The sequence below is a fragment of the Pagrus pagrus genome, assembly GCF_965226575.1.
Source record: "Pagrus pagrus genome assembly, chromosome: 19".
In the NCBI taxonomy this organism is placed as follows: Eukaryota; Metazoa; Chordata; class Actinopteri; order Spariformes; family Sparidae; genus Pagrus; species Pagrus pagrus.
Window position 1 is genome coordinate 13,583,999 of NC_140203.1, and position 22,865 is coordinate 13,606,863.

General features: G+C 43.3%; 1 protein-coding gene across 2 annotated transcripts; it reads right to left on the reverse strand.

The window, feature by feature from the left end:
* Window positions 1-229: 229 nt before the first annotated feature.
* On the reverse strand, window positions 230-22,243 carry rnf34b (ring finger protein 34b). Of its 2 annotated transcripts, XM_084382947.1 has the most exons (8): window positions 22,106-22,243; window positions 13,428-13,646; window positions 9,624-10,154; window positions 6,651-6,713; window positions 6,346-6,547; window positions 6,230-6,253; window positions 5,121-5,162; window positions 230-3,350 (listed from the first exon to the last, which is right to left on the reverse strand). In XM_084382947.1, exons 1-8 carry the CDS (start codon window positions 22,109-22,111, stop codon window positions 3,166-3,168), a joined length of 1,272 nt encoding a protein of 423 aa, XP_084239073.1. In that variant the 5' UTR covers window positions 22,112-22,243; the 3' UTR covers window positions 230-3,165. The 2 variants fall into 2 exon arrangements, with proteins under 2 accessions (XP_084239073.1, XP_084239074.1); XM_084382948.1 differs by lacking the exon at window positions 5,121-5,162.
* Between the last annotated feature and the right edge of the window lie 622 nt (window positions 22,244-22,865).

A 22,865-nucleotide genomic window follows, 5' to 3' on the forward strand; every position in this document is an offset into this window, starting at 1 on the left:
CATTTTCTCTCGTTTACCAAAATAAAAAGGTTCAACATTCCAAAATATAAAGATCCAGGATTATGAGTGCTCATGATAACCTCCTACTCTGATAGTACTGTAGCTGCCCATGAATGACATCTTAGAGAAACAGCAGCATCAACAGACTTACAGAGTTACAGTGTTTTTGGTGTCGGTGTCTGTTTTGGATCTGAAGCAGACGACGACAAAAAGTGCTAGAAAGCGAGACCATGACTGACGCAACTTTAATGGTGAGAGAGTGACATGAACTCGTCTGACCAAAACCAGCAGAAATACATTCTGAAAAACGGTATATTTTTATTTTTAAACCTCCATGATAAGTAGAATTTTAAATCATGTCGTCTCCCAAGTAAATGGAAAAATATACATTTAATGACTTATCAGTAAACAACAATATAAGCTATCTATGCGATTCACTTAACAGCAATTCAGCTTCTTCTTCTTTTTTTTTTTTTAAACAAACCACAGGCATACTGTACACACAGATATTTTAGTGACATCTGAGTTAACTGGATCTCATGACAAGAAAACAAAGTGTTTCATTTGCATAACAGGTTAAAGTAAACCAGGCCTCCTCCAGCTCTCACTGTGTGATGGATATTTGGAAGGAACGCCTCGACAACATGACATAAAAGGTGTGTTCATGTTAACACTCAGGAAAGAGGAAGTAGCACCTGCTAAGATTCGACAAGTCAACGGACAACACAATCAAAGAAAGACACTTGGTAGACTTGGAAACTAAATGGTATTGCTTGGTGGAAGTCATTTTCAAAAAGGGACAGTTCACCCCCCAAAATCAAAAATACATGTATTTCCTCTTTCCTGTCCTATTTATCCATCCAGACTAGATGTCTGCTTTCCAGAAATCACAACCCAGTTACTCAAGATAATCCACAGACCTTGTTGTGAGCTGTTTCAATGGGAGCTATTTTCTTTCTGTGTCATGGCGAGGAGGACATTGATGTTTCCATCTCCGTCACAAACACGAGCCTCTCATGAGTAGATGCAGCTTCCTTCTGTGCAGTGATGCTGTTAGCAGGTGTAGTTTGGTTGGAAGAAAATAGTTCCTACATTAAATTGCTAACTATTTTTCTTTTATACCAAACCACATCCCCCAACCGTATCACTGCGCAGAGGGAAGCTGAAGCTACCCATGGACGAGAAGCTATCTGACTAAGCTAACTGAGCTAGGTCATGTTACAGCTCAGCGGAAGAGGACGACGGTTAATATTTAGACTGCCCTACATCCTACTACTGCACCTACTAAGGGACAAGAGGCTAGCTAACCAAGCTAACTAATGCTACAGTTTAGCCAAGGGGAATGGCTTTAATGTTTATATCCTGCTCTGTCAAGAGCACAAGTGTGCATCTACCACCCATGGACGAGAAGCTAGCTAGGGTAGCCAGCTAATGTTACAGTTTAGCTTGAGAGTGCACCATTAATGTTTACATCTCACGCTGATACAAGCCTGCATCTACTAAGGGGCGAGAGGCTGGCTAACTAAGCTAGCTAATGCTACAGTTTAGCCAAGGGGAACAGCTTTAATGTTTACATCCTGCACTGTCACAAGCACGAGCCTACATCTGCTCATGGACAATAGGCTCAAACAGCATGGGATGTAAACATTAATGGCGTCCTCTTCGCTAGCTTAGCTGATTTAGTTAGCTAGCCTCATGTCCATTAGCAGTTGTACGCTTCCGTCTGCACAGCGATACAATTGGCGGACGTAGTACACATAAAACATTTCCTACATGAAAGTGCTCACAACAAGGTCTACAAATTATATTGAGGAACCAGGTCATGATGAGAAGGCAGACATCTCTACAGCTGATATCTCCAAAACTCAGCAACTCACACTAAAATGATCTAGATGGATCAATAGCACTACAGGTAAGAGGACAAATAACTATTTTTGACTTAGGCGTGAATTGTTCCTTTAAATTAAAGAGGAATGAGACTTTAAGACATAGATAAATATAGCCTAGTACAAGAAAAAATCGTAACTCAAGGTCCACTTATTGGCTGTCTCTGGAGCTTTCACCTGCATCTCATGGTCTTCCTCAGTCAAAGGATGAGGCAATCCACATGTTCACCCCATCATATTACCATTTAACCATTCTATATCTGAGTATCTGCTGAAGAAACCTGTGAAATGTAGTCCCAAAGTCCAGGAAAAATGTAGTAAGTGAACCTTGACTTCAGTTCTTTTTGGTCAAACTGCTGTTTTCCAACGTTCACGCTCTATAGTTGTAACAGGAATGTAGTGCAGCACGTGGCGTGACCACGGAGCGTTTTTATTTTTTACTGTTCGTGTCTTCAGCAGAAATCACTTCATTTTGGATGAGAAAATCACATCCTTCACACAGCAGGCGTTCAAACGTTTACTCGTACACACTTATTTTTCTAAGACTGAAAAACAAAACAAAAAAAGTAAACTATCACACCAAGCTTGCTGGTTATGAGATGCATATACTGTGAAATCTTAACCAAATACCGATCAAAGGCATGACGTTTGGCACCTTACACCCTCCTGTGTGTGAGACGAGATGACTCGGTGCACGTGGTGTTCGGATCAACGAAACAGACGTCTTCTAAAAACACATGTAAGTCTCTTTTTTTTTCTGATATTGCACGTCCTAGAGAACACTGAGGGAGATAACACGGTGTCATGTGACATGACTGTGTAAACCATATTGACTCTAACCCTGGGATCTTATATTTTTCATCCAACTGCTTCACAACAACCCCCCCTCCACTTCAAGTATCCGTGGGACCACCTCCTCTCCTCTCCTCTCCTGTGAGCAAAAATCTAAACAGAGAACAGAGAGTAGAAAGTGATGGCAGGGGTTTCTGCTGTGTGTTTAATAGACCAGAGCCAGAAAGAGTGAGTGTCCCGGTGCAGCTGATGACGGTCCACCAGGGAGGACAAGTGGGACTGGAACATGAGTTAGTAAAGGACGAGGGGAGGGGAGACAAACCATGGTAGGCAAGAGGCAACAGTCTGGTTTCAAAGACCGGGAGGTTGCTCGCGCCCGCTGCAGCATTAGGCCCTGCGAGACGTCATGCACAGCAGTTCATCCTCAGTGACAAACTCAGGGCTCGGGCCTCGTGCACGCCTGAGGGCCTCTCCGGCGCTCACAGTTTTAAGACTTGAAGACGTGCACGGCCCGCACTACGTACTGCCTGCAGATGGGGCACTCGCTCATCCTCTTGCCACATTTGGTGCAGGTTACCATGTGACCACATTCCAGCAGCACGCAGTCGATGATGGCGTCCATGCAGATGCGACACAAGTTTTCATCAGCCGCCAGCTGAGCTTTGACACCATCTGTGGAGGGAGATATGAGAAGCTGTTTTTCAGTTACAGTGCTTCTCTTGCAGGCTCATTAAACTGTATGGAGCTCTGTGATGTTGCACAGTCACAACTCAAGCTGCTGAAAATCTGAGTGAACATAACCACATCGTTCACCACGGTTTGGTCGTTAGCAGTAGATCCTCTCTCCTAACCTGTAACTAAGTATAACCCTGTTTTGTTAAAAAACTAGCTCATCTGATCCCCACTAACAATGAAATCAAGCCCAAGGTAAATGCAGGAAGGCAGATATTTGCAGATATGTTTACATTTTTGTTTTTGGTAACAGAAACACATATTAACCATTCAATTAGCATGCATAATGTTGGCATATTAGCTCTTTATGAGACATTATTAAGCACTTACTAATGCCTTATTCTGCATGACCATATGCAACAACTACTGGGCCAATAACCTCCTAATAACTGCTAAAGTGTTAGCTGATTTCAACTCAAACCTTTAAAGTAAAGTAAAGTAAGTAATGAATGATTCAAACTTGTTGTAAAACATCACTGTATGGTGGAAATGATGATTAAACATGAACCAGTGACAGGATACGATGTGTGGCAGAGGGGTGCTGATAAACTGATGGAAGGAACTAAAACAAGCGACAAGCTTGAATTTATTTTGGTGGGTGCTTGCTCATCTTTATTGTCTTTATTATATCCGAAAAGGAGGTTATGTTTTCGTCTGATGCTGGGTTGGTTTGTGGGCCCGATTAAACAAAAACTACTGTTCGGATTTCCACGAAACTTGTACGGAGGACAGGTCACAGCCCAGAATAGACCCGTTTAACTTTTGGTGTGGGTCCGATAAAGGGACAATCCAGGAAATCTTTCTCGCTTTCTTTAACATTGCGATTTTTTGGACATTTTTGTTAATTTCTCAGGGAATAATGCATGGATCCTGATGAAAAATATCTAGATCTGGTGAGTTTAACTTATGGTTAAGCAGTTATGGATGGTTTAAACTGGTAAAATTTGGATATTGCATTAGGCTTAATTGAATTAAATGGGCCTTGGTGGAGGTATGCGCTCTACTGACTGCCATTAATTGTAAGATTAAAGATATTTGTCCTCCAATGAGGTGGAAAAAAAGAAAAATCAGCTGCAGCGATGTTCAATTTTCACAATAGCTGACTTGTTACTTTAAATGTAATTTGTTTCTTCCAAATAAACCGATGGTTGTGCACTGCTTCACAGGACGTAAATGTCTGACTGCTGACTGATAGCTCCCCGGTCTAATTCTGGCTCCTGCTGCACACATCTTGTGCTACGAGGGAAAAGCCCAACCCATCTGCCGTCCCTCCTCGTCTGACTATTAAATGGGCTAATATGATCCTCAAGCCTTTTATGTCAACAAGAGAGCCTCTACGAAGCTTGACAATACAATTACACCTGATGGAGACATGCAGCCACTGAAGTAATATGATGGCTCATCAAGGAGTAAAAGCTCTCAGGGAGTGCATTAATGACAGGATGAGAGGCTGCCCTTCAGAATAAAACGAGATGATGCACGCTGGAAAAAGAAACGGGAGTGACAGAATGTGGAGACACTGAATCAGGCAGGAGATAATGACTCAAGTGACCATAATGTGATAATATGTAGGATGATATAAAGGATGGAGTGGATAAAAATGCTGCAGCATGCCTTTACTGTTTACTGCTATCAGATGATCAGGGCGATGCACATTAAGGAGCAGATGGAGAGAGTGCTGTGAAGTGGCTTTTTACACAAACATCTTACCTCCAACTCCACTGTTGCAGAGAGGGGGAGGATATGCAACCACTTGTGTAGATAAGAATGGGCAGCAATAAAGACAATCTATTAGTTTAGGAGACAGTGAATTGACCCTATTTTCAGCATTTAACATCACACAACAGGACGGAGTTATAAATGTATTTGCATGTAGATTAAAGATGTTAAAGGAACAGTTCACCCAAAAATGAAAATTCACTCATTCCTCAACTCCATGCTGACGGAAAGTCAGGTGGAGTTTCGTAGTCCGCAAAACATTTCTGGAGCCTCACAACAAAACAGCGTTGTAGCACTCTCCTAAACAACTGAAGTAGATGGAGACTTGTTTCAAAATGTGAAAACACAACCTAAAAAAAAACATAAAATGGCTCCATACCGTTCAGATAATGTAATCCAAGTCTTCAGAAGCCCTGAGACCTCAAATTGATTTGAAAAGACATTTACATCCTTGTGTAAGCCGATGTCTTCACTGTAGCCGCTAAGCTAAAGGAGTTAGCACACTGAAGTTGGGTGCATGAGCTCAAATGCGCATCAAGGGTGTAAACAACGTCTTTTCAAATCAATTTGGGATCTTGGGGCTTTCAGAGTCGTACAAATTATGAACTCTGTGGATCAATTTTATGTTTTATGTTTATTTCAGTTGATTTTTTTTAAGTTTTAAAACAAGTCTTCATCTACTTCAGTTCAGTTATGAAACTTCACTTGACTTTTCTATCAACATGGAGGCGAGTAGATAATGACCAAATTTACATTTTTGGGTGAACAGTTCCTTTAAAAAGGTGCAATTTGTAAGAATTTTTGTTGAAAACATTCAAAAATTAACTACAATTATCAACAGGATGTGAAGAAATACCAGTGTGGGCGTCATGACGGCTGTGTGTTTTGTTGCAGTGATATCTACTGAAGTTAGCATGCTAACCAGCTAGCCAAAGCCCTTCTCGCTCCAATGGCAGGTACAGTTAGCAGCAGGTAGCGGTTACTCTAGAAATATGCTTCCCCTTATGTATGAATTTGGTAGATGGCCAATTCTTACATATTGCACCTTTAATGTAATATTTTAAACCTGTGAAATATGAAAAGCAAACAACAATAATTACCTGCAGTTATGCTCACATTTTCCACTAGAAAAAGAAAAGGAGAAAATAATGTATAAGCAGAACATCATATATCAAAAACAAATTTAAAAAAAATTAAATCAATTAAAAACTCTTACTGGATTTCCGGTTCTGCTCGTTCTCTCTGTAGAGTCGGTGCACTCGCTCCAGCAGCTCCCACTTCTCGCAGCAGCCGGAGTAATTGACAAAGTTCCTGGCGAGAATCTCTTTCAGCTGGCGGACGGAGAGGTTTTCTATCGCCTCTTCGTTGTCCAGATCAGACAGCGAGGCCCTGATCCTCCTCTGTGTCGCCGGACTGACCTGCAATCGATAGCCTCCGTCAGTCTACAATCATTTTTGTTCCTGCGGTATACAAACACTCATTTGTAGCGTAAAGGTGGAAAACAACCCTCGAGTGTTGTACCTCTATCATATTTTCAGTGGGCTCCAGGTTCAAGAGAGACGCTGTTGGCGTGTCCTCCTGCTCCTGTTAGAGAAGAAACCAACAGAAGTTCATTTAAATTTATTTAAATTCGACAAATATCAAATCCCTCCACTTACATTCAAAGTCAAAATGATGTGTCAAGATATGACCTTGAATTTCGTCCTTTAACTGCAGATCTGATGCACAAAAACTGACAAGAAACTAAATTATCCATATTTGTTTGTCTCATTAACAGCATGATCACCCCCCATTCAGCATCACTGACTCTGTGTTGATTACATCCTTATTTTTTTTTTTTACATCTGTTCCTCTACAACATTCTTCAACACTATCAATAGACGTGCTGTGCCTGATTACACTTTATCATTTCCTCTACCTCTGTATGACTTTCAACGGCGTGATAAAAAAAAACACTTCACAGCTCTGTGTGATCCAATTCTTCACATTGCAGCTGTTCCGATATCTAATGAAAGAACAGAGATGTTTAAACACTGACTCGGCGGTGGTTAATTATTCTCTTTGAAGGTGGAGGTCAGGAATTTGCAGGATGAAAGGAGAATAAATGGAGCTACAGACGCCGTTTGGCGGGAGTGTATAGCTCGGTATTATCTCAGCCATTTATGTGCTTTGAAGAGAAGATATCGTCTCTTTATTCTTTTATCTGCTTGACAAAAGAGAGCATGTGAAGGGCTGAAATAAGCTCTAACTGTGATATCAGGCTGCTTCTGTAAAAAGTAAAAACATCTGTCTGTCTCCGCACCATCTTCCTTGACTGAAGGTTTGTTAATAATGTATACGTCAGCGTCGTGGTGCCAGATGCCCGCCCTCGCACCGACATCATGCCTTTGCTCGGGCTGCGCTCCACCGAGAACAAAAACCGGAGCAGCAGCCCCGACACATGCAAAGTGCCAAACCTCTCCGGAGCACAACGTTTCTCTGACTCCATGTTAGATCTCATTCAAGCATTTCAAGCATGTGAAAGTACTAGAAAGCACTCGGAGAGCGCGTGCTTCTGTCAAGGCTGCACAAGCTGCTAAATTTGTTATTTCATGACAGAAAATGTTACATCTGCATCAAAAAAGTGACGGCGATCGACAATTATAGGCTACATGATGCAGATTTGTGTCTTTTTGTTGCAGTAGTTCATGAGAACATACTGAAAATGCTGAAGAAGACAAGAAAAAATTATGTCTTTACACCAAATATCATCATAATCTGTTGCCACATCTTTGAGACATCTTGTTGAAAAAACAAGCAGGACCATAACCAGATACTTTTGGTCTCCATAACTTGAATAGTGCTATACACGAAACTAGCGTTGACTAACATTTTCCCTTGGAGGGCCAAAACTGAAACTTGGCCCCCACATTACCCACAATGCACCTTAGCCACAGAGTATATATGTTCTTGTGCATGTAAAAGATCTTTAAAGTTAAAAACGTCCAAAGTCCACACACACAAAGTGAAACACCTCGTCAGTAGTCCCGCCTTTAATATTGTGACTTTGTGACATCATACTACCTCGCAGAGGCAGACATTTGCATAATGTATGCCTAGCGGCTAGTTGGCTTACATACAAATTTATTTAACACAGCTGCATTGTTGTTGTTAGCGATGCTGGGTCAGGCATGTGTGAGCTGACCAATCAGAGGAGACCGAATCAGAAACAGGAGGAGGGCCTTAAAGAGACAGGAGCTACACCTATTCTAGTAGTAACCCAAAATACAATGATGTACCTGGAAATAAGCATCATACGTCTCCTTTAAGACACAAAAATGTATCTCTCTCCAGGCTCAGAGTATGAAAAATATTGAATAATTATGGACCCTACATATGTATAGAGCATCTACAACAAAAACATTACTATCATTTCTTAAAATAAATTTTCATTTTTTCTGCTATAAACTCTGACAATGATCTGGCAGCCCTGCTTCAAATGTTTAAGATTTTCAAGTCCAAAAAACCAACGCTGCATATCTTTTTGTTGTTAAATTTTTTAAAAGTAGTCTTCGCTGCACAAGCTATAAATATCTAAGTAAGTCAAGTAAGAAGGGTAATCTTTAATCTTTATTTATATTTGAGATTTAAAATTTTGATCTCTAGCTGAATCTTTGTCAGTTTCAGTGAAGTTGTTTGATACAGACGTCTTAGATTACACGCTATTTTGCTTTTTTGTTAAAGGTTTGTTTTTACAGTGTGTATCACACATTTACATTTGGTTGTAAACATAAATAACCCCAAGAATCTCAACGTCTGTATACTGTGTGACGCAGGAAAACAGCAATAATCTATGGTGCGGATGAGAGATGTACTGTAGTGTTTCTGCTGTTTGGCTGCAGCTGTGACGCTGTGGGGAGTTCTCAACCTGTGTGCCTGTTACATAACAGACTCAGCCTATGTAACCGACCTAAAAAAGGCAAAGGGCTTAAGCTGTGGCGCTGGCTGGTCTGAGGGCTCTGCACACACACGCACACACACACACACACACACACACACGTACACACATACACATGGCTAGCGCAGCTGTTTCCAGATGTCACGTGCAAATCCTGCTGAACACTGGATCGGCGCTGCAAATCTGATCTTCTCTGCTATCAATGGAGCGAAGAAAATCGAGTGAAACGTAGTCGATTTTCAGGGAGAAACAAAGCACCACGGGACCGCAGAAACACAAAGGGAAGAATAAAAACCATGAAAACAATGAATGAATAACTGGCGTCTAAAGATATTCACGAGAGGGCGTTTGTTTGTCGGGAAGTTGAAAGGAAGAAGTCTTCTCCCGACTTGAAACACTCACACTGACACTTGTAAATAAGCTGATTTCACCTTTGAAATTAATTATCTTGGATAGAATGAGGACAGATGTGAAGAAGTATGGCGTATGTTAATGACTGAATGTATGTTTGTGTGTGTGTGCGGTGTGTGTTTTCTCGTGAACACACACACACAGACCTGGCTGGTGGTCCCTGAGCTGTCACTTGGGCTGAGCACTTCTCCCTGAGAGGCGGAGAGGACCGACTGTTCAGAGGTGGAGCGCGTGGCGGAGGGCGGCGAGGCGGCGTGCGAGTGGGGGAGCGAGTGCAGACTGTCTGTGTCATCCTCCCCATCCTCCCCGTCCTCCTCCTCCTCCTCCTCCTCCTCCTCTTCCTCCTCCTCCTCATGCGTGTCCTCTTCTTCCTCTTCCTCTTCTTCTTCTTCCTCTTCTTCCTCCTCCTCGTCCTCCTCCACCACCGGTCTCGGGGTTTCCCTCGTCCCCTGATGACAGAGCACCAGGTCCACCAGGTCCTCCTTCTCCCTGCATGTGTCGGTGGGGATGTTGCGCAGCAGCAGGTACTGGCGCAGGTCTTTGACTCGGAGCTGCATGAGCCGAGGCCTCTGGAAGGCGGTGCCGCGCAGCAGGTGGCAGGTGGTGCAGCAGCGCAGGTTCTCCTGAAGCACCGAGCACAGGGCGCAGAAACTCTTCTTACAATCACAGCAGATGTGCTGTTGGAGGAGAAGAGAGTCATTACAAAATGTTGCTGAAACTCGAAGAACCGCTGAGGTCGCCCTCATTAACAACAATGTCGAGTTACAGACAAAGTTAAAGCTGGCAGTATTTCTCTAAATGACATCCTCATAGTACATGACGACTCTCTACTAATGACAGGGAAGCTGTTTTATTTTAGTTAAAGACGGACATGATGTAATCAGTGATTCTCTTTCTTCTGACGCAGGAAAGCAAACATTTTCAACAGCAGCATTTAAGGAATCTCTGTTTTTAATCATTTCTTAAATAGGCCCCGAAGTCGGACTTCTGTCAGCATATTAAACTATTTATGTCACGTCTGATGAATTAATGAGCGATTTACTGAAAATTCAGATTTGGGCCAAATGAGTTTAATGCAAACACAGATCTGTAAAGAGAAGATTCTGGTACGGCATGTTCGGGACACATGGGAAGTGTCTGCTAACATAAGTATGCCAAGTGTGAAGGACGGTAGGTAGCCACATCAACGCACATATTAAACGTTCCTATGACAGAGAATCATACATGATCACACATCTCTCCTACAACTAGCCTAGAAGAAATCTAAAGAAGCCACCTCGGGAAATTATTATGGACATTTTAATATATTCATATTCTGATCCAGATTTATCCCAAACAGCCATATTGTTGATGAGTCAGCTGTCTCTGAGTGAATCCCCACGATAAACAGAAAGAAAAAAAACAAACTTCCATCTGAAGCAGTCGCTCATATTCTCTGTGCAGCTCAGCCATTTTCTGGGAAAGGGGTAAAAAGACATAAACTATGTGTAGCTCCTGGTGATGTTTGACATTTTACTGGCTGAACACTGTCTCCTGATACACAGCAGCAGAGTAGATTGACACTTCAAATGGACAGGAAAGCAGGTCGGCCATTGCTGTAAACATTTTCTTATCACTTGTGCACAAATGCGCTCTGGTCCACCAGAAGCACATTTCTACCGCAACAGATACGTTTCTTCAATCATTTGTTGTTAATCCCCCGGCGTGTCTTTTCTTCGCACTATGAAAATATCACGCTGACACACAAATGTGGTGTCCAGGGAGTCAGAGAGGCAACTGGTGTGTGTGGATGACGATAGAGGGATCTGAAGCAGCGAGCACAGAGGAAGCCAGTCGCTGCAGCTTTTTCATCAGTGTCTCGGAGCATCTGACTGCCAGACAGATACACTCTGCCATTACACTCTGACACCCTCAGCTGTGCACAGACCCGCCAAATGCCAGCATGAATACATATGGTGCATGTTTTTAAAAAGGGCCATGATGGTGAATTTGCATCTTTTGGGCATTAGCTCCAACTTGTGTCTGATCTAAAAGGCTGCTGACCATTTTTCAAAACAAAACACAAAGTTTTTAGGTCAACTAACAACTTCTTTACCAAAGTAAAAGCATGAATGTACTTCAAAAATTCCAGGTAAGTAAAAAAGTAAATACGTATTATCAACAAAATGTACTTAATAGTGACACCAATGGGTGAAATATTATCATATATGACATAATTAGATCGTTAACTCTGCTGTTAGCTAGTTTGCTGTTAGCAAGTTAGCTCGGTTAGCCGTGCATCTAGCGGTGTGGACTGGGAGCTCAGAGCACCGGGGGAGTGCTGGTTTTTACACCGCTAGCACAGGAGCTCTGGACCCGACGGGCCGAGGCTAGCTCGTTAGCATGTTAGACAAAGACACTTGGAGCAACGGTTGGCTAAGAATAGATGACATCAGCAGACATTAGTGAAAGAATGCAAAGCTTAGCATTAAAACCTGTGCAGGTTTAAACATTAACAAGTTCCCTGTTTCAGTTAAAGTGCACAATAATGCCTATAAGAAGCTGCAAATGTAAATAAAACATTTATAAAGATATATTTACTATTTACTTTTGACAAATGATGGATCATTTTACCTCTTTGTGCCTTTTTATGCAACTTAAATGAAACCATCTGAGAAGTTTAGAGCAGTGTTTGTCAGTCACGGTCCTCGGGCCCCCTGCCCTGCATGTTTTAGATGTTTCCCTGCTCCAACACACTTGATCGGGTCGTTATCAGGCTTCAGCAGAGCTTGATGACGAGCTGATTATTTGAGTCAGGTGTGTTGGAACAGAAAGGCTGGGAATTACTGGCTTAACCTTTTACAGTGCCGTGTATTTCACTGTCGAAGATTATAAAATTATTTTTATGTGAAATCTAAAAGGTAGCAACCAAAGTTGACGAATACGTCATGAGGCAAAAGCACATTTCCCTCTGAAATGTAGTGGAGTGGAGCTATAAGGAGCGTAAATTGGAAATACTCAGGTAAAGTACGAGCACCTCATAGTCGAGTGCAGAACTTGAATAAATGTACTTTCCACCACCTCACAGGACGGACGTCTGCTTCTACTTATTTCAGTGCAGCATGAAAATCAGCTTAGGCTGCTCGCTTTAAATAAGTTTTGCATCACAGTGAACAACGTGCTGTCTTTACATTTATTTCATTATACAAACATGATCATCCTCTAATTGAGCCTGTGTCTTGTTCACTGGCTGTTATTATGATTTATTCACGTCTGTCTCTTCCTCTTATTTTACTTCAGTTAACTGTCGACAGGGAGTTGCTGTAAAATAGCATAATGCATGTTCAGCCAGCCAACTCTGTAGAAATAAAATCATATAAATGAGCTGTTGTCATTGACTTACCTACATGATGTACACGATAAAGTAAGAATACATTAATCTATACCTGTTTCACTTCAAACCAAATGAATGTCATTTCATGTCTGCATTAAAGGGGTCTCCGTTCAGCGAGTGACTCAGAAATTATGGATGTCAGTGTTTCCTTGAATGCACCATGGAGTCCCTGCTCACAACGGCACGCAATGATTACATAATTCAGACATGATAGAAAAAAGCTGACTAAATGTTGACTGTGAGGGATTACTCAGACGAGTCTCCCGTCTCTGCAAAATGATTTTTATACAGCGCTGACATGAAGTGAGACCAGGCAGCTGCTCGTCAGCCATGTAACGTGCAGTGAAGAACGTTTCTGTTTAACGGGCTAAAACACGCAAAACCAGCTGGTATGTTTTGCGTTTTGGGTCCTTTCATGCCGAACATAACAGTATGGCCTTTTGATATATATTATAATATATTCCTTCCTTCATATTCAGATAAACCTCTCCCTCTGTCTCTGACCACCATCACATCTTCATGGTTGAACCAGTTTTTAGCACCAAACTCATCACAACCCACAACCGCTCTCGCTCACCTTGCGTCTGAAGACAGAGAAGGCCAGTCCGCAGGCCTTGCACAGCTGTCCGGCGCTCCCTGAGCTGGTGGGGGGGTAGGTGGAGTACCCAGCACTGGGGGCGAAGCGGAAGGGCCCCGCCCCTGCTCCGAACCCCGGCTGCTGAGCCCGCACCGTGCCCGTGCCCATCACCTCGTTCAGCAGCCCACAGCATGACGCCCACATGGACGATGCCCCCGCCTAAGGAAACACACAGAAACACACACATCATTTTGAGATGTCTTTTGCATAATTTTCAGAATAATCAGTTTGAGGATGTTTTAAGGGTGAAAAAAAGTCAAAATTCTCTGATTCAAGCTTCTTAAATCAAGTGAACATGTTTATTTCTTTACTTCTGTACGACAGTAAACTGAATATCTTTGGGTCGTGCACAAAACAAGACACTGGAGGAAATTATCTCTCCCAATTTTCTCGCATTTTATAGAGCCAACGAATCCACAGCTTCCAGGTTCTCCAATTTAAAGATTTGCTGATTTCCTCTGATTTTTACATCACTGTAAATTATAGATTTTGGACTGCGTACGATAAAACAAGCCAACCTCAAAATGTGGGCGTAATAGTGATGATCCATCCAACAAATCATGTGAAAAGAAATCTGTTTAATAAGATTTAAGGGGACGAGCGAGCTAAAACATTTCAGACAGAGAGTGAACACGGCGCTGCAGCCTCGGACAGTATGAGAGAAATAATTCATATTCCAGCCACCTAAAATAAAAATTATGAACCTGAAAATGAGCACAACATCTCCTTTAACCTTTCAAAAATCTATCCTGGCTGTCTCAGTGCAGCAGGGGCAGACCTTCCTCCTCCTCGCCCTGACTCCACATATAGAGCCTCCTCGCTCCTCGGATTACATAACGAATCCCTAAGCAGATGGGTGAGGTCAGATCACAGGGTGTTTGTGACAAGTCGGAGCAGAGCGCTGCCTTAAAGAAGAGATGTGGCGGGACCCTGTGAATTCCATTGTTTTCCGCATGCAGCCGGGAACCACAGAGGGCTTACATTATGCTCATGTCAGCTATTGATTCTGCGGGCTGGTGGAACAACAGAAGACATATTCTCTGTCCTGCGCCGCCCCTCCTCCCTCCGAGTCTCATCAGTATGCTCCAAGGAGCCGTGGCTCCCATCACGCCATCTTTGCTCCCTGTCTCCGGCCCGTCTCGTGGTCAGCAAACACATCCGACTGACTTTAACTCCAAACAGATCACTTACTTAAAGCTAGTTTGGACGTTTCCTCGGGCTCCTCTTCCTCCCGTTTTGACCCTCGCAAGATATATTTGCTGCGTGGCCGAGGCTCCTAACTCATCCTCTGCTTCTCATTTGTTTATCAAATTGTACAAAATAACACAGCGACTGAGAAATTTAACCCGCAGCTCTCTTTAGAGATTGTCATTAATAGGAGCTTTTAGAGTCTACTTCTGTCTAATTATCTCTAACCTCCAAGACTCTTACAGAGCACTCTCAATAATGTGCTGCTGCCCAGTATCTCCCCCTCCTCCCTCCCTCCCTCCCTCCCTCTCTCTTCTGTCTCTCTCTCTCATTCATTTTCTTTCTTGTTTTTTTCTCAAAGGAGATAATCTCCATAAGCCGTTTTTGTGATTACCGAGCAAAGCGCTGTGTGATATGGTTCAAACAAGTGTCCTGAAATTAATAAGAGTATTCTTTTCTAAAGATTTGTTGATATACAGCGAGGTGACCGATTAAACTCGAATAAAATGCTCCCATATATTAGACAAGAAGTGGCCAACACCTCACTGAGACACTTCATGTTGGTTTTTCCTTCAGTTTGTCTCCCACCTGCATTTCCCAACGCTTCAAAATGTACGGAGACTAAAGGCAGAAACCCAATCGCCAGAATAAATGTTAGCCAAGTACGCTTCTGCGAAAAAAAACACAGATAGGTTAAAACTGGATGTAAACGACGGTCAATGTCTCCAGGTGTCCTTAAAAACATCCAGCGGTTGGACTTGAACTCCAGTTGTCCATTTGGCAGCCTTGTTTCAATCTAATATTACCACCACTTTGCACTCCACCTCCTGCTGCGAGCGGTGGCTAAAAGCATGTAATGTGAACGTGATATGCCACGTTTGGTAAACATGTCAATCTTGGGCGGTACTTTGGTGCACAGAAACGTTCACTGCAAACATAATATCCTGGCGACCGGGTTGTATAAAGTCATCAGAAAGATCCACTTGCTAATTTTATTCCTACCGTGTACACATCTTAGTGTTCTTAGCATACGTGTCCTCGCTTGTGCCGCCTCTCCTGTTTCTTACTCATTTGACTGTCTGTGTTTTACAGCGTCAGTTCTGAACAAAGTATGAACGGTGCTACATCAGGAAAGTTTACGATTCATTTTTACTGCAAGATTTAAGCACTTATTTGCTCGTTTTTGCTGTTGTGCGTCTTCTCCTCCATTAAATCTTCCACAAGCAGCTCACTTTATCCCGATGTACTCCACCGGCTTTATGTGCACAATAAAGCCACGATGCATAACAACGTGAATAATTCGCCCGTGGCATAAACTTGACCTGATGTTCTGCTCCTTAAAAGTCTCCCATGTAAGATGCGGCCTCCTTCACACGGGGAGCGAGCCACTAAAAAATAAATAAAAAATGTAATATTTAGTGCAGAGAAGCTGCAGTCTGGCCGTGAAATAAGTCTTATCTGGCTGTGAGCCAGCAGCACGAGTTCCCTCTGTCACTTCAATTAGCGCACTGTAAGCTCCGCAGACAGGGAGTCCTGAACAAACAGGCGACAAGAGCAAACCTCACATGTAGTACTTTGTTTCTCACTTGTATCCTCTCTATTTTCTCCACAGCTCCGTTTACTGAAGCTGCATCTCTGGGAGCGCTGTATTCCACTCATGTCATTCCAGTCACCTTCACAGACTGTGACTGTCAGGCCTGCACCAAATAATTCAGATATTTCTCACACTGCTGATGGATCTTCGACGTCAAATAAGGTCAGCAAACAATCCGGAGCCGGTGTGCACACCAACACCGAGGCACAGATTTAAATAGAGAAACCCAGAAGGGAGGAAAAACCTGCAATGATCGGGCCTCGGGTGAATCTACGGTGGCGTGACCTCGTAAAATCAGTTTTTGAGGATCAAACTGCAGAAATTGCATCGACACAGACAAGTGGAACCATATGGGAGCCTAGATGGAGCATAAATGGGTCATGTTGTGACTGGAGTGTTTAACTGCAACTGAAACGACACCAGGAAAGAGAGTTTTCACCTTCTTTTGAAACACCGAGCGACTTTTCCTACGCTTCTGTGCGTCTACTGACAAAAATAAGGACAATTCTTAAACCAGATAGAATCGACTGATGTGATAAATGCACGTTATTTTAAACTTAAAGAGGCACTCCACTGATTTTACACATCACACACAGGAGCGCAATATCCAAATTGCAGGAGCTGCAATGTTTTTGATTTAAACCGTTGTCGTGCTACAGAGACGCCTCGACTCATGTTGCAAAAATAAAAGAAATTCTTAAATAAACCGTTCTTTGAGAAAAAGAAGATGACAGGTTGCTCACAAAGTAGATAAAAAGTGTTTGGGGTGCTCTTGGAAAATGGGAAAAAGAGTGCTTCAAAAACCAGAGGCAATCCAGGCACTCCAAACAAGAGAAAGTATCAAATCGAGGAAGGAAATATTACAAAGCCTTTATTATAGTGGCTAAACCAACAAGGTTCAGCCTCACACACCACTATTATACATGAGGATACTGAAAGAAATAACCCTGATGATGTCATCTGGGTCATTTTGCCCGAAGAAGTCGTTTTGGCTTATGTTTGACTCAACAGAGAGATATAAACTGGACGCAATAGGCAGTTAGGAGGCAGGAGGAGCTTTATCCAACGCGGTAAAACACTCGTATTTCTTCAATCCAGGATGCAGCAAGGGTGCTCCTGCAAAACAGCGTCGGTGTGAACTTGTTTTGCATGTCGGGAGGCGAGCGCTGGCATTTAAATGGCTAAATCCCCTCAAAAGAAAAGCTAAGTGATGATAGCTTGTTTACATTCGCACCATTAGCGACCAGATGAGGGTTAAGCTACCTTGCCATTTTCAGCGTGTGGGTTGCTAGCTCTGAGGTCGTCGTCGTCGCTTTCCGTAGAGACGGGAAAATTGGAATTTGAGCCATTTAGTCCGATAACATTTAGAAAGTCTAGTAGATCCGCACCGTTCAATAATTTTATTCCCATTCAAGTTAGCTGGATGCTAAACCGGAAGCTAGCGGAAGTCTCTAATGCGCACGCTCTATGGGCCGCACAACAAGGCAGGTCTTGGTAATAGTTGATCTTTTTTGGCTTCATGCGCCACTGAGAAGCTTTAAGCGGGAATGCACGAGGCTCCGCTTCCGAAGCAGGATCCATCGCTTCTACGCTAGCCATTAATTTTCTATGCAATGCATTCTGGTAGCGTTGCATTTCGAAAGATGGGCTCATAATGAGCCGCCATGTCGGTCTGGTTTGAAATCATGAAGCAGACAGCCCTCGAGTGGCGTTCATCCAATCAGCTGCAGCCAGCGAGCGGTTGCGTGGTTGGTGGAGGGTGTGTCGTTTCAAGAGTGCAAAGCTGGGAAGCGGCGGTTTCAAAAACGCCCCTGTGGACACGTACCAACAGACTACATGAAAGATGGTGATCAGATGCATTGTGGGAAATGTAGGATCCAGTGTTTCCACACACCGGGGACTAAAATTCAGGATATCTTGGCCACTACTGCTTTGTTTTTATCGTTCTAAGCTTGATGGAAGTATACTGTACATCACCATACTGACCCCTGGTCTATGCATTTGCAAGCATTTTATAGTCGTCCACACACAGATACATACCAAACCAATAGTGCTCTGATGGCTTTCATACATTTTATAGCCATCACTTATTTCCATCATCCACTGTCTCTCTCCCACATTTCATTTCCTCTTTCTCTCTGCTGTCTCTTCCCCCTCTTTTTTTTCTCTCTGGCATCAACTGGAAATGTCACTCACACTGTGAGAAGTGAATTCTGCCTCCCCGTTGAGACCGGAGAGCGAGGCTGCCACTGGAAATAAAACTTACACATTACTGCCTTTTGTTATTTGTCTAAAAACGATGAGAATAAATGTAATAAAGCATCTAAATGATTCAGTGATGTCGGCTGGAGCCTGCAGACATCAAATCCAGCGAAGTCTGGCGAGAGACGCACATCAAACTCGAGCAGCTACCAGCTAAGTTTGGATTTGTGTCTGGAAAATAACAGATTTACACAGTTTACTCCAAAGGCAGGAGAAGGCTCTGGGAGGATTTAGCCTGGAGAACACTTTTGGTGCATCACTACAAACAGATAGAGACTGCAATATCAAAACATGACTGGACTATTTTACAGCCACCGCCACAAATCTGCTGTGCCCCCTGGACTCTCTTTATAGCTTCAGACTTCTTCATCTACTTTAGAAGTCCAGCCCTCAGTGAGTTTAGTCTCCTTTGGAATAATCGTGATCCACTGAGCGACATCTCATAATTGAATCAGCGATTTGGTATTAGTATGGAGTATTTACGTCCACGATGTACAGCACGTGCCGGGGAAATGAAATGATAAGAGGATTTCGAATGGACAGTATGTAAAAATCTAAGGTCCCAGATTAAAAATGTCATCGATAACACACACTGCGCAGCAGCCTTTCCCCGATTTGAGATGTATGCTTACACAATTCAGCTAACGCCGCCCGTTCCACAGGGGCAGAAAAGCTGCTTTTCAATTTAAACCAGATTAGGCCACAAAACATCACGTCCATTTTGTTTTCCTGGGACAGAGTGAGCGATGGTGTCTCTTAGGAAAATTAACAATTGTTAAGCAACTCTGTACTCGCTTGCTTGACCTGCTGCAACACAAAAATGTGACACAAGTGCTGAGGTATGTGCAGAAAATACACTTTAGTATCGACTGTGAATAACGTGTTCGTCCGGTGTGACATTATTGTTGCACTTTCCGTCGAGTTTGAGCAGCAAAATGACGTCCGCCGTGATCGCTGCCTTGACCTACAAAACAATGTAGTGCCTAAATGTGTCACATACTGCCGGCATGCTTATTCTCTCACACGGCATCATAGCTCATGAGCTCTTTGGAGGTTTTATTAATAAAAGCCTGTTAGTTAAAACCGCAGATGTAGAAATATTTAGCATAGGCGAGGGAGATGGCAAAGATTTTGAGTATCCAGCCAGATGAGATGAAGTAATCAGCCGAGGGATGTTTTTCTAAGTAGTCACAACCACCAAGTCATCACCAAAACAAGGGTGTAGTGTAGAATGAGGAATGGCTCGATAAAATCATCAAAAAGCATCGCAGAGGTGAATTCTGAGACGAGACCTTCAAAAAGTGGTCTTGAGACTGAAACCGGTCTCGAGTACTACAACGCTGGTTTTTCTAGCAAGGTTTTTTAAAGTATGCGCACATTAAATATGTGTTTCTGGCAGCCAGAATAGTAAATAAATAACAGATATTTCTAATCCTCGATGCTGAATTAATCTACACAGAGGCATCACTCATAATTTATATTCCAACAAAATCAAAGAGCACCGGCATCACTTTCAGAGGCCTCGATAAGCTTTCTGGTCCCTTAACTCCAGACTCTTTGATATATTTACTCCAATATTCGAACCATAGGTGTCATTTACACTGAGGACGCTGGGGGACATGTCTACATCAGCTTTAAAAAGCATAATTAGTTAAAAATGTGCAGAAAAATAGCATATAGATGACTGTTACTCGGCCGGCCGACGTTATAGTGCTTTTAATGCTGAATATTTTCGGATCGTTGACTCTGCTGACTCTCTCCAGTTTGTGCCCTTTTGAGACGCCATCATGCAATGTTTCTCCTGCAGTAATTATCCGCTCTAACCTCGTACTGATCCCATTACATTGCCTAAAATTGCAGACATTGAAGACCATTTAAAAAATGCCCCTTCATTCAAGCCCTCATGGCCTCGCTGCTTTTCAACACAAAGTGTGATTTGAACTCTGTGTTACCAACGTGTTTTAAAAAAACCTATATTACTATTATTTTTTTAACAGCTGTATACTATCAACCTTGTCTGGATGTTATGTTACGGATGTCCTTGAAGATACATAAGCTGCTTGCTGCTTATTTACTTACAATACGAAACAATCCAAATTTATTAGAAGGGTGCACTGAAATTCATTCTGCATCCTCAGGCAGCTCCGCTAAAGAGGCTCTCACACAAACCAGATGTTCAGTTACACATACGGCTCATTTCACCAAACATCCTCAGATCCAGATCTTATTCAGCAGCACACTGGGTTTTGGTTTAGCAACAGGATGGACCGACGTATGAACGATTTCTCCAGCCTGTTGGGTTTTAATTCTTTTGCACATCAGGCCAACGTGCTGCTCAACTTGTGCACTGAAGTTGCATACAGGTGTACGGGATGCTGCTGGGAGGTAGCAGGGTCCCGTTTCTAATAAATAAATTATGTGATATCGGATCGCTGACACCAATTCCAGCATTTTAGGCAGTATTGGAGGCTATCCTGCTAAGCTATTCCTGGCTATCGTTCTAGGAACAACACTATTATTCAGATATAAAAAATACCTGAACAGACAGAGCTGAGTCGCTGCCTGTTCGAGGGAAACCCCCCATCCTGGCACAGAAATCACCATATCTCTCTATGAAATGTAGCAGAGTAAAAGTCCTGTGAAGTAAATGTACTTAGTTACTCCATGACTACTATATTTCTAATTGCAAAATGAGGACATCCACCTGTTAAAGTCCTGAATACAACAGGAAGCCTGCAGAACAACTGCAATAACAAGTCATTAACTGCCTCAGACATTCTTCACCGGTGTGTTTACACAGTCCTAATGATGATGATGATGGTGGTGATGATGGTGATGATGATGATGATGATGGTGGTGGTGGTGGTGGTTGTAGTGCCTCCACCTCACCTTTCACCACATAACCTGCCGCCACCAGAGCACCAATGACATCATCGCCATCATCTTCATCATGATCGGTCCTCCTGCCTGCCAGACAGCATCATCACCTGTCCTCCCCTGTGCTGTGCTGTGCTGCAGCAGGAGACTCGGACCTGAGAGGTGAATCTCTCCTCCTCCTCCTCTTCTTCTTCTTCTTCCTCTCTCCGAGCACCGAGACGTCCCCCAAACATCCCCGCACTCCCTCACTGACCGCAGTCTCTATCTCATTAGAGCGGATTAGAGCCTGACGATGAATGGACGTCGCTCCAGCGGCTTTAGTCCACTGAACTATCACACTGGGGTCAAAGCTGGCTCGTTAAAAGGCTACACACTGTACCTACTGTTTATAGGGACGACTGGAGATGCAGGGGGAGGCATTTCCAGCCTTGCAAGCTCGCCAGGAAATTTAAAAAAAAAGGAGAGATTTACAGGAAGGCGGCGAGGAAATGTGCGAAGTTCAAACCAAACTGTGATGCTGCATTTAAAGCCTGTTGATGTAATCCCACCTAAGTGCACGCTAACACATTATAATTGACATTAGGGACGGAGGTTTCCCCTGCCTCTCGGTGCAGCGTCGTGCGTAAAATCACCCCCGAGAAACACACCGCATCGTCAGGCAAGTCCGAGAGCGGAGAGGGGAAGCTGCAGCACGTACCTTCATTGCGCCTCCCGTTTGAGGAATCTGCCGAGTAATGTCAGGACGACGACCATTGCAAGTGCACAGGGAATCAAACCATTACGTCTTCCCTCTCTCCAGCTGCCTGTGTGTGTGGAGTAAGCATAACGTAATGGCCAAGCGGGGCCGCAGCCAACCACAGCGCGCACACGGCCGCTGGTATCTTTAGCAGCCAATCGGGATCCGCGGAGCGCCGGGGTGGGCGTTCAGGGTCCGTGCGTAAAGACGCATGTGTGAGCCCGACAGACAGACGCATCATGCTATTTTCACAGCTTCGCTTTATTGGAGTGAATTAGCTTCTTTTTTTTTTTTTCTTTACCTGTTCGTGTCTTATAATAAATGTGGCACGAACGCTCAGCTGCGCCACGCCTAAATCTTAAAATCAAATAATGTCACGTCACTGAAATATCCTGCGCTTTTGATTTACTTCCATCATCCCAAACGTGTTTTATTTTTCCTTCCAACTTGAGGAATTATTTCTTTTTTCACACTCAGAGGAGGTAATAAAAAAAACCGGATTATCCTCAGCGCCAACACACGCAGCGTTATTTCTGTTTCTCTGGTACCAAAACTAAATGCGTCCACAATCTTATTTACCGCCATATTTAGCCCGTGTGTGTGCGCACGCCTGCGACTGTGCGCGTGTCAGGGCACACATGGCTGCTGTCTGCAGTAAAGAGATTAGAGGGGTTTTCTTCCACCACATCGGCCAGTACCGCTGCGAGCCCGCAGGGGGCGG